The 12,640-nt window shown below is 34.6% G+C and overlaps 1 protein-coding gene across 1 annotated transcript in view; it reads left to right on the top strand.

Moving 5' to 3' along the window:
* The first annotated feature begins 10,817 nt into the window (after positions 1–10,817).
* The window catches only part of LOC107003596, an 11,930-nt gene continuing 10,107 nt past the window's right edge, over positions 10,818–12,640 (top strand). The window contains exon 1 of the mRNA XM_015201925.1: positions 10,818–10,871. Coding sequence (XP_015057411.1) covers positions 10,818–10,871 — 54 coding nt within the window. The remainder of the gene's footprint in view (positions 10,872–12,640) is intronic.

Genomic DNA, 12,640 nt, shown 5'->3' with positions numbered 1-12,640 from the left:
GTCAGTTAAAATCTTATCTATTGAACCAGTTGGTCACCACGACAAAAAAGACCTATTTTCAAGGTCAAACGAGTCCCAAAACATGTAACCCCCCCTCCATTTTGCTGATATTTGTTTGCTATTCCACCATATTTTTGGTGATCCAAAATACCGACGTGATTTATGCTGAAAATTTACATGGACGTCAGTGATAACCTTATCTATGGAGCCAATTGGTTACCGTGACAAAAACAACTCATTTTTAAGGTCAAACGAGTTCAAGAGCAAGTAAATCCTCTATTTGTCAATTTTCGTGTTCTATAGTCCATTATCTTTTTTGGTGATATGAAATTTTGACTTCTTTTCTGATGAAAATTTACTTGTAGATCCGTTGAGACCTTAGTTATTGAGCCGGTTAGTTACCCTGACCAAAATAGACCATTTTTAAGGTTAAACGAGCCCAGAGCAGGTAAACCCCCCCTATTTTGCTAATTTTTGTGTACTATTGTCCATGATGTTTGGTGATCCAGAATTTCGGATGTGATTTATGCCAAGAATCTACATGGACGTTCATTAAGAACTTATCTATGGAGTCAGTTGGTCACTACTGCCAAAATGGACGATTTTCGAGGTTAAACAAGCCCTGGATTAGGTAAACCCCCTATTTGCCAATTTTCGTGTGCTATAGTCCACCATTTTTTTTGGTGATAAAAAATTCCGACGTCTTTTTTGCTGAAAAATTACTTATATGTTCGTTAAGACCTTTGCTATGGAACCGGTTGGTCACCACTGCCAGAACGACCAATTTTCAAGGTCAAACCTGCTCCTTAGAAGGTAAACCTCCAATTTTATCAATTTTTGTGTGTTATAGTCCATGAGATTTTCGGTGATTCGAAATTCCAACGTGATTTTTGCTGAAAATTTTACATGGACGCCAGTTAATACCCTGTTGGTCAACACGGCAAAAAGGACCTATTTCAAGGTCAAATGAGCCTTAGAGAAGGTAAAACCCCATTTTGTCGATTTTCATGTGCTATAATCCACCATCTTTTTTGGTGATCTGGAATTTCGACGTCATTTTGCCAAAAATTTACATGAACGTTCATTAAGACATTAGCTATGGAGCCAGTTGGTCACCACGGCCAAAACGACCCATGTTAGAGGTTAAACAAGCTCAGAGCGGGTAAACCCCCTATTTTGCCAATTTTCGTGTGCTATAGTCCATCATCTTTTTTGGTGATCCAAAATTCCAGCATCATTATTGCCAAAAATTTACAGAAACATCCGTTAAGACCTTAACTATTGAGCCAGTTGGTCACCACGGCCAAAACGGCCCATTTCAGAGGTCAAATGAGCCCTAAAGTAGGTAAACCTCACATTTTCCAATTTTCGTGTACTATATAATCCATGAGATGTTTGGCGATCCGAAATTCCAACATGATTTTTGCCGAATATCTACGTGGACGTCTGTTAAGACCTTATTTATGGAGTCAGTTGGTCACCACAGGAAAAACGACTCATTTTCAAGGTCAAACGAACCCAGTGTAGGTAAACCCCAAATTTTGCCAATTTTCGTGTGCTATAGTCCACCATTTTTCTTGGTGATCCAGAATTCCATCGTGATTTTTGCCGAAAATTTACATGGTTGTCCGTTAAGACCTTATCTATGGAGCCAGTTGGTCACCACGATCAAAATGATCCATTTTCAAGGTCAAACGAGCTCCAGAGCAAGTAAGCCCCCTATTTTGCCAATTTTCATGTGCTATAATACTCCCCTATGTTTTTTGGTGATCTAGAATTCTGACATCTTTTTTGCCAAAAATTTACTTGTACGTCCGTTAAGACCTTAGATTTGGAGTCGGTTGGTCACCACGACCAAAATAATCCATTTTCAAGGTCAAACGAGCTCAGAGCGGGTAAACCCCTCATTTTGCAAATTTTCATGTGCTATAGTCCACCCTCTTTTTTGATGATTTGGAATTCTGACGTCTTTTTTGCCAAAAATTTACATATACATCCGTTAAGACCTTAGATTTGGAGTCGGTTGGTCATCATGACAAAAAAGATCCATTTTCAAGGTCAAACGAGCCCCAAAGCAGGTAAACCCCCAATTTTACCAATTTCCGTGCACTATAGTTCATGAGATTTTTGGTAAGCAGAATTCCGACGTGATATTTGGCAAATATTTACATGACCATTCGTTAAGACCTTATCTATAAAGTTTGTTGGTCTCCACGGTCAAAACGACCCATTTAAAGGTCAAACTACCCCCAGAGCAGGTAAACCTTCCATTTTTATAATTTTCTTGTGCTATAGTCCACCATCTTTTTTGTTGATCCAAAATTCTGATGTCTTTTTTTATCAAAAATTCACTTGTACGTTAGTTAAGACCTTAGGTATGTAGTCGGTTGGCCACCATGATCAAAACGGCTCATTTTCAAGATCAAACAAGCCCAGAGAAGGTAAACCCCCATTTCTCCTATTTTTTGTGTGCTATAGTACATGAGATTTTTGGTGATTCGTAATTTTGACGTGATTTTAGCAAAAAATTTACATGGACGTCGTTAAGACCTTAATTATGGAGTCAGTTGGTCACCACGGCAAAAAATACCCATTTTCAAGGTCAAACGAGCCTTAGAACAGCTAAACCCCCTTTTTACCGATTTATGTGTGTTGTAGTCCACCATTCTTTTAGTGATCCGAAATTCCCTTATCATTTTTTCTGAAAATTATATGGATGTCTATAAAGACATTAGTTATGGAGTCAATTGGTCACCATGGTCAAAACGGCCCATTTAAGAGGTCAAACGAGCCCAGGTGGGTTGATCCCCCATTTTTTCAATTTTCGTGTGTTAAAGTCCACCATATTTTTTGGTGATATGAATTTTCGATGTCTTTTTTTGTCGAAACTTTACATGTACATCCCTTAAAACCTTATCTATGGAGTTAGTTGTTCACCAAGATCAAAACTACCCATTTTCAAGGTCAAACGAGCCCAGGCAAGTAAACCCCCTATTTTGCCGATTTTCTTGTGCTATAGTCTATGCATTTTTTGGTGATCCAGAATTTCGACGTAATTTTTACCAAAAATTTACATGGACATCCTTTAAGACCTTATCTATGGAGCCAGTTGGTCACCACGGCCAAAACAACCCATTTTAGAGGTCAAACGACTCGCAGAGCAGGTAAACCTTTAATTTTGCCAATTTTCGTGAGTTATATTTCACCATCTTTTTTGTTGATCCAAAATTCTAATGTCGTTTTTATCGTAAATTTACCTGTACTTTAGTTAAGACCTTAGCTATGGAGTCGGTTGGTCATCACAGCCAAAATAACCCATTTTAGAGGTCAAATGACCCGCAGAGCAGGTAAACCTTTAATTTTGCTAATTTTTGTGAGTTATATTCCACCATCTTTTTTGTTGATTCAAAATTCTAATGTCGTTTTTGTCGTAAATTTACCTGTACCTTAGTTAAGACCTTAGACATGGAGTTGGTTGGTCACCACAATCAAAATGACCAATTTTCAAGGTCAAATGATCCCCAGAGAAGGTAAACACCCATTTTGTCAATTTTTGCGTGAGAAAAGACATAAAGTAACCATTGAAGTTGTCCCGGATTTTTAAAAGAGACTTTAACTTTGTAATTGTTCTACTACCCCACTAAATAATTATGAACCGGTATTATTGTAACCATTTTTTTATCAGCTCCAAATTTTAAGAAGCAAGTTTGTTCACACACCGATCAATACATGACACGTGTTAATATAATTACAAATGTATTTTTTTTCATTTTTAAGTTTTTCCTTATCTTTTTTTTCCTTTATTTCTCTCTCTCTCTCTCTCTCTCTCTCTTACTTTTTTGAATTTTAATTTTGATTTTTTTTTTAATTTCATTTCATCTTCCACCTCTCCATTTTCTTTCTTTTTTCTTCACCTCCCACCCCGCATGTCAAATTGCACCTTAATCCCATTTTTTTTCTTTTCTTTTCTTTTTCTTCTTCTCCATCAAATTCTATTCATATTATTATGTAGACTTTACTAAATTATTGATAAAAAAATTAATTATTTTTCTAAAAAAAGTAAAATTTTGAAGTATCATCAACTACACATTTTCATATAAATCCAAAATTAGAAATCATAATTTTAAAAGAATAAATTAACTCCCCGAAAATTGAAAGAATTTAATTAAAATCGGATAAAATAAAAATTATATGATACTTCCTAATCATCTCATTAATTCATCTCATTTTCATATAACTTCAAAACTAGAATGATAATTTTGAAAGAATCATAATTCTCCAAAATTTGAAAAAATTTAATTGAAATTTGGATAAAAAACTAAATAATATCTACTATCTTGATAGCACAAATTCTTTGAATGTAATAAAATGATTAGATATAGTTTTAAATTAAAGAGAGTTAAACTAATAGTACTAAAAAGTAGAGATGAAATTGTGATAAAAAGTGACATTTAAAGTGAGGAGCTTCAATGAAGATGAAAATGAATTTTTGAAGAAGAAGGAAGAAAGAAAAAGAAAAAAATAATAAGGAGAAAAAGTTAAATAATAAGAAAAACAAGAAAATATATTTTATAGCAAAATATTTGCAAAAATAAAATTATATTCATTTTTTTTGTTTGTTCACCCTCTTTAAGAGAGTGCATACACTCTCCATGCCAGGTGGACAATAAATGATGTAATAATATCAGTTCAAAATTATTTACGGGGGTAATAGAACAGTTGAGTAGTTTAGGTGTCTTTTTGAAAATTCGGGACAACTTCAGTTATCACTTAATGTCTTCTCTCTTCGCCAAAAATTTACATGGATGTCCGTTATAACTTTAATTATGCAGACGTTTGGAAACCCCAGAAAAAAGGACTCATTCTTAAGGTCAAACGAGCCTTAGAGCAGGTAAACCTCCCATTTTGTCGATTTTCTTGTGCTAAGTCCATCATCTTTTTTGGTGATCAGAATTCCGACATTATTTTTGTCGAAAATTTATATGGAAGTCCGTTAAGACATTAGCTATGGAGCTTGTTTGTCACCACGGCCAAAACGGCCCATTTTAGAGGTCAAACAACCCAGAGCATGTAACCCCTCCCCCCCACCCCATTTGTCAATTTTCATGTGCTATAGTCTACCATCTTTTTTTGTAATCTAGAATTCCGAGGTCTTTTTTGTCAAAAATTTACTTGTACGTCCGTTAAGAACTTATCTATAGAGTCGGTTGGCCACGACCAAAAAGATCTATTTTCAAGGTCAAACAAATGCTAGAGTAGGTGAATCCCCCATTTTGCTGATTTTCATGAGTTATATAGTCCATGGAATTTTTGGTGAGCCAAAATTCTGACATGATTTTTGCCAAAAATTTACATGGACGTCTTTTAAGACCTTTTTAACGGAGCCAATTGGTTACCATGGAAAAACGACTCATTTTCAAGGTCAAAAGAGCTCTAGAGCAGGTAAATCCTCCATTTTATCGATTTTCATTTGCAATAGTTGTCCACCATCTTTTTTGGTGATCTGAAATTCCAACGTGATTTTTGTTTAAAATTTACAAGGACGTCTGTTAAGAATTTATCTACGGGACCAGTTGGTCACCATGGAAAAAAAATATTTTCAAGGTCAGACGAGCCAGAGCAAGTAAACCTCCTATTTTGCCAATTTTCGTGTGCTATAGTCCACTATTTTTTTGGTAATATGGAATTTCGACGTATTTTTTGCTGAAAATTTACCTGTACGTTCGTTAATACCATAGGTATTGAGCCGGTTGATCACCACGGCCAAACATACCATTTTCAAATTTAAACAAGCCCAAAGCAGGTAAACCCCCATTTTGCCAATTTCGTGTGCTATAGTCCATGAGATATTAGGTGATCCAGAATTCCAATGTGATTTTTATCGAAATTTATATTGACGTCCGTTAAGACCTTATCAATGAAGCTAGTTGGTCACCAGTCACCACGATCAAAATGAACCATTTTAGAGGTCAAACGAGCCCAGAGCAGGTAAAACCCACATTTGCCAATTTTTGTATGCTATAGTCCATCATTTTTTTTGGTGATCCGGAGTTCTGACGTTTCCTTTACCGAAAATTTAATTGTACGTCCGTTAAGACTTTATTTATGGAGCCGGTTGGTCACCACAGCCAAAATGACCCATTTTCAAGGTCAAACGAGCCTAGCAGGTAAACCTTACATTTGCTGATTTTTGTGTGTTATAGTTCATTGGATTTTTGGTGATTCAGAATTTCGCCGTGGTTTTTCCAAAAATTTACATGAACGTCCGTTAAGACTTTATCTTTGGAACCAGTTAGTCACCACGATAAAAAAGACTCATTTGCAAGGTTAAATGAGCCTAGAGCAGATAAAACCCCCATTTTGTTGATTTTCGTGTTCTAATAGTCCACCACCTTTTTTGGTGATCCGGAATTCCAACGTCATTTTATAAAAAATTTACATGGACATCCGTTAAGACATTAATTATGGAGCCAGTTACTCACCACAGCCAAAACAACCATTTTAAAGGTCAAACGAGCCAGAGCGGGTAAACTCCCCATTTGTCAATTTTCGTGTGCTATAGTCCACTATCTTTTTTGGTGATGTGGAATTCTAACATCTATTTTGCCAAAAATTTACTTATACGTCAGTTAAGACCTTAATTATGGATTTGATTTGTCACTACGATAAAAGCGATCCATTTTCAAGGTCAAACAAGCACTCGAGCAGGTAAAACCCCCTACTTTCTCGATTTTTCGTGTGCTATTGCCCTTGATATTTTTGGTGATCTAGATTTTGACGTGATTTTTACCAAAAATTTACATGGACGTCCGTTAAGACCTTATCTATGGAGTCAATTGGTCACCTCGGGAAAAATAACCCATTTTTAAGGTTAAACGAGCCTAGAGTAGGTAAACCCCCCATTTTGCCGATTTCCTTGCTATAGTCCACCATTTTTTGGTGATATGGAATTCCGACGTGATTTTTGCTAAAAATTTACATGGACTCTGTTAAAACTTTATCTATGAAGTCAGTTGGTCACCACGACCAAAATGACCCATTTTAGAGATCAGACGACCCAAAGCAGGCAAACCTTTCATTTTGCCATTTTTTTTGTGTTATAGTCCACCATTTTTTTATTGATCCAAAATTATGATACTTTTTTTGTCGAAATTTACCTATACGTGTTAAGACATTAGATATGGAGGCGGTTGATCACCACGGTCAAAACTACTCATTTTTAAGTTCAATTGAGCCTAAGAGAAGGTAAACTCCCATTTTTTCGATTGTTGTGTTTTATAGTCCATGAGATTTTTGGGTGATTCAGAATTGATTTTTACCAAAAATTTACATGGATATCCGTTAGGACCCATTTTCAAGGTCAAACGAGCCTTAGAGCAAGTAAACCCCTATTTAACATGGACGTCAGTTTAAGATATTATCTATGGACTATAGCAACCCCCCATTTTTTCATTTTTTCAATTTTCAATTGAGAAAATTTAGGATATTTTCTGACGTCATTTTTGCCAAAAATTTACATAAACGTCAGTTTAAGATATTATCTATGGACACAATTTGTCACCACGGCCAAAACAACCCGTTTTAGAGGTCAAACGAGCCCAGAGCAAGTAAACTCCTCATTTTTTAAATTTTCGTGTGCTATAGTCCACCCTCTTTTTTGATGATCTGAAATTTCGACGTCTATTTTGCCAAAAATTTACTTGTACATCCTTAAGACCTTAGATTTGGAGCCGGTTGGTCACCACGACCAAACGACCAATTTTCAAGGTCAAATGAGCCCAAAACAGGTAAACCCCCATTTTATCGTGTGCTATAGTCCATGAAATTTTTAGTGATCCAGAATTCCGACGTGATTTTTGCTGAATATTTACATGGGTGTCTGTTAACACCTTATCAATGAAGCTAATTGGTTACCACGGCAAAAACGATCCATTTTCAAGGTCAAACAAGCTCTAGAGCAGGTAAACCCTCCATTTTATCGGTTATCATTTGCAATAGCTATCCACCATTTTTTTTGGTGATCTGAAATTTCGACATGATTTTTGTTTAAAATATTTGCAATAGCTATCCACCATTTTTTCAGTTTTCGTGTGTTATAGTTCACCATCTTTTTTGGTGATCCGAAAATTCGAGGTGATTTTTACCGAAAATTACGTGAACGTCTGATAAGACCTTATTTATGGAGCCGAGGTGTCAAATATCCCGATTACTTTCATAGACCACTGTTTCGGGTGATAATAAGCTTCAGGTATTGGCAGACTTACTGTGGTTTATATGGTATAGATTTATAGTATGTATGTGGCAATAATTTTCATAAAGTTAATCATAACCCATACCTTATAATGATTAAAGGACAAAGGATTTGACAATGATTGGTTGTTCGTGAGACAGTATTTGAAGCTCTTCTGTTTTGGCAATTATGAGGTTTAGCATTCTTTGAGAAATTTAATGTTTAAGTCACTGTGATGGCGATTTGAAGCTAAGGTTTAGCTCACTCCTTAGTCCATACCTAGATGTCTATGCAGATATTTTCATGGAGGGTGAGACTAGTGATGAACGAGTCCGTTCATGTCGATTCTGTTGTTGAGGTGAGCCCTTCCATTGTTCGTGGAGGTTGTCGTTTTAGCTCTATCTATTTTATAGCAAATTTCTTTTTCTTGGGGTTTGCATGCCTGGCAAATAAACTCATATAGTCCTGTTAGATGCTCCATGGTCTTATTGTGGGATTTGGGCTAAGATAATTAATCTTTGAGTAATCATTGAGTTAATAGATTAATTATGGAGTTAATACGAAGTCCATTGTGTAATTCTAAAGCTTGAGGACCACCTAGAGAAGTGCTTATGAAGTCTCACGTTCAGGTGATCCAATCCGAGTGTATTGATGCTCTTGCTACAGTTTTGACTCCCGGAGATTATGAGAAATATATTTCTCGTCTCAAAAAATTTGTCCTCTGGTGTCTATATGTGCTATAGCAAAATTCGGAAACAACAAGGTCATGCCGTTCTCTCTGAGTGAATTGGAGGGCTACTATATAATCAAACGATATTTACTGTGTTATGCAGTTAACAAGCCCAGCTTAAGTCAAAGGGTCATACGTTGCACAAAGTAAAAGATATCACCCGAGAAGATCCTTTAACGCAAGGACTTAAGGGGAGTAGAAGTGTTAGCGAGAGTGAGCATTCTGGTATCAGAAAACCAATTCCTGGTAATCTGATAGCAAAAGCTGAACCATCAACTTGCCTGAAGTTAAAGATTAAATTTCCTAGTTTTGGAACTACCATTCTGCCTTTTGCTTCTTACACCATTTCACTTGAAGAATAAACCATTTCTGTTTTATTTTTTATTTTACACACAGATTTATTGTGTTGAATATGTTGTATGTTGTTTGGATCTCTTTTTATCTTTTTCATACCTATTTCATTTTCTGCTTATGCAGCTTAATGTGATCCTTAATATCATGCATGCTTGTTAATCTTATTAATGGATGATTATATTTCAACTTCCTCCGTATGTTTTGCTTTTAATTGACATTGGAGTATATGTTCTATGTTGTTCATGTAGAGTTTAAATCTTATGTGCTCATAAAGATTAAGATTACCCCATAGCCGTCTATGGAATTATCGGCCTTGAACTTTGTTCTTTTAGCTGAATCCCAGTAAATTGTTGTACAACTTAGAGGTTCTTTGCCACAATATTATAAGTCTGAGATAGTGATCCACTACCATGGGATACAGGTGAGTGAGGGATAGGGTGAACAAAACCTCCACCTCCTTGGCCTGTTGTTGGAATCTGCCCCCGGATACATGGCTGCATAACCCCATGATGTTTTAGTGTAATGACCTCTTGGTGGTGTGTGATACTGCCCAGATCCATACTGATAACCCATAGGAGATTGAAACATAGGGAGGTTACCAGTAGAGACAGTAGTAGCCCGAACCACGGGGTCTCCAGATGGGGTGTAAATATCACCAGGAGCTTCACTACCTGTTACCCCTTTTCCCTTTACATTTTGTGTAGTAGTGTTGATAGACTCACGCAATGCAACTATGGCCTTCTCGTGTTGTTCTTCGGTCTGGCTTTGCCTCATAGTGAAGTTAGCCATCTCTAATGTCATTCTATCAAACATAGCCTTGATCTCTGTCATATCATTAGCCATAGTTGAATATCCACTTAGCTCAGGAGAGTGTTGTGATACCAAATGTTGCAAAATAAGCTTTTGCAAATGAAAATCGATACTAAGATAAGAAAATGGAAAAACAGTAAAATAAGCTAGCTAAAATAACACTAGATAATTTCATTCATATGAAAGGAAAGAGAACCTTTCAGTACAGTATATAGCCCATCTCTAATGTCAAAGGACTATAAATGCAGAGTAAAACTATTACAAGATTAAAAACTGCAGTTAATGAATTGACATTTTGACTATTAAAGGAAAGAAAAACAATTAAAATTAAATACACTGATGTATGTGGATACAAACAAAAGTGCAACAGATATTAAGATGCATCCTCGCTACTGTCAAATTGAGTCTCTCTTGAATGAGATCATTCAACCATTCTTCAGTCGTAGGACTAAGAGGAGGAGAAGCACATTGCCCTTGGCTTTTACTAGCTTGAACTTGTATTTGTCTTGCTTCAAGCTTCCTTTTAAGATCAGCATTTTGACTATTAAAGGAAGAATAAGAATTAAGAATAAATACAGTTGTATGTGGATACAAACAATTACAAAATGTACAGCCATGTACCTTTGTATATGTGCAAGAACATGTTGCAACTGTTCATACTTGACAATAAAGCCATCTACTAGATCAGTCACAATGGCGGAGGACTCTTTAAGTCTATTAGAGATTCAAACATTTCTTCTATCAGATGTGATCCGATTCAAATAGCATTTATTTGTAAATTAAAATAACAAAAACAAGTAATCCAAATCTCCTCAAGTGTCATTTGGTAACTAGTCCTAATTTTCTATGTCTGATTTCACTTTTATCAAATATTTTTGATACATATATATTTGATATGTAATATAAAATATATTCATATGTATGTGAAATATTTTCTGGGTTGCAACTGTCTGTGCTAGAGAGAGAAATTTCTTATAAAATCCTTACATAAAATTATAAATTGTAATTTTTCAAACTATAGTGGCTTATCGTAAATAAAAATCACGTGTTTGCTTTATTTCCATTAGTTTTAGGAAAAATTACCTAACTAGACATCTTTTCTTACCATATTTTATATTATTTCCTACCATTTTAAAAATTTACAAAAAACCCTTTTTTTTCTCAAGTTCTCTCATTTTCAGATACATATTTTCAATCTTCCAACTCGACTGTTTCCCCCCATTTTCATGCCTATAATTACTCCACTATATCACCAATTACCTTATCACACCTTTATTTTGAATTTTAAATATTTTCTCAGTACAAATAATGATTTAAAGTTAATCAAGAGCTAGTTCTTTATTTATTTTTTTCTTTCCCGTTTCTTTTTTTGTACTGAAAAATCATGTGGATATTGGGGTAATTTTCATACTCAAAATAAACCAACCATACATGGACATGACAAAATAAATATGGAGAAAATTAGGACAAAAACGAATTATTAAAACTGTCACTTGTATAAATGGGTATGTATCATAAGTTTGCTATCTATGTGCAATACTATTTTTTAACTATATCATTGTTTATCATATTCATAATTAATTTTTTATATGATACATAGCCACGTCAAATTATACGGGCATGATACATAAGTACTAATTTATACTAAATGTATCGATCTCAAACCAAATAACTTAATTATGGGCAACAATTACATGTTTAATGTGTCCCGTAACATTACAATACTTATCAATTTAAAGAAGATACATAAATAGTAATGTATCATATACTAATTTCTTAGTTATGATACGAAAATTCGATTTTATACTAAATGTATCAATTACATAGCTTCTACACACGGTAATGCATCAATCTCAAATCTAACATCTTATGGGCAATAATTACTTTCTTACTGTATTTAGTATAAATACAATTCTTATCAGTTTAATCGAGATACATAAATAGTAACGTATCATGCACTATTTTTTAGATATTATATGGATATTTGAACTTATATTAAATGTATCAATTACATAGCAACTTTCACAAGGTAATGTACCGATCTAAAATTTTATGGGCAACAATTATTAATTTAATGTATCTAGTATAAATACAATATTTATCAATTTAAACAAGATACATAAATAGTAAAATGCTAAGTAGCAAAGATATTCATGATGTATTTTGAATGAAATTTTTCTACAACTTTGAATCAAAATTAAAAGGATCTTCAATAAACGAGTCCGAAACTCAAATGGTAGAAAATATTAACAAAAATTCCAAAAGGGTATATAAAATTTTATATAAACCAAAACGGTAAAATCGCTCCGCCGGCAGCGATTTACTTCAACTGAAAAAGTAAAATCGCTGCCCCACCAGCGATTTTGCCAAAAAGTTTTTTTCTTCTTACAAATCGCTGCCAGGGCAGCGATTTATAAAAAAAAATTTTTTTTTTAAAAAAACATAAATCGCTGCCGATTTACAAAAAAAAAAAATTTTTTTTTTATGTAAATCGCTGCCTAGGCAGCGATTTACAT

Source organism: Solanum pennellii, chromosome 11 (genome assembly GCF_001406875.1).
Source record: "Solanum pennellii chromosome 11, SPENNV200".
Taxonomy (NCBI): Eukaryota; Viridiplantae; Streptophyta; class Magnoliopsida; order Solanales; family Solanaceae; genus Solanum; species Solanum pennellii.
Note: the sequence above shows the minus strand (reverse complement) of the source record. Positions and strands in the feature narration are given on the sequence as shown.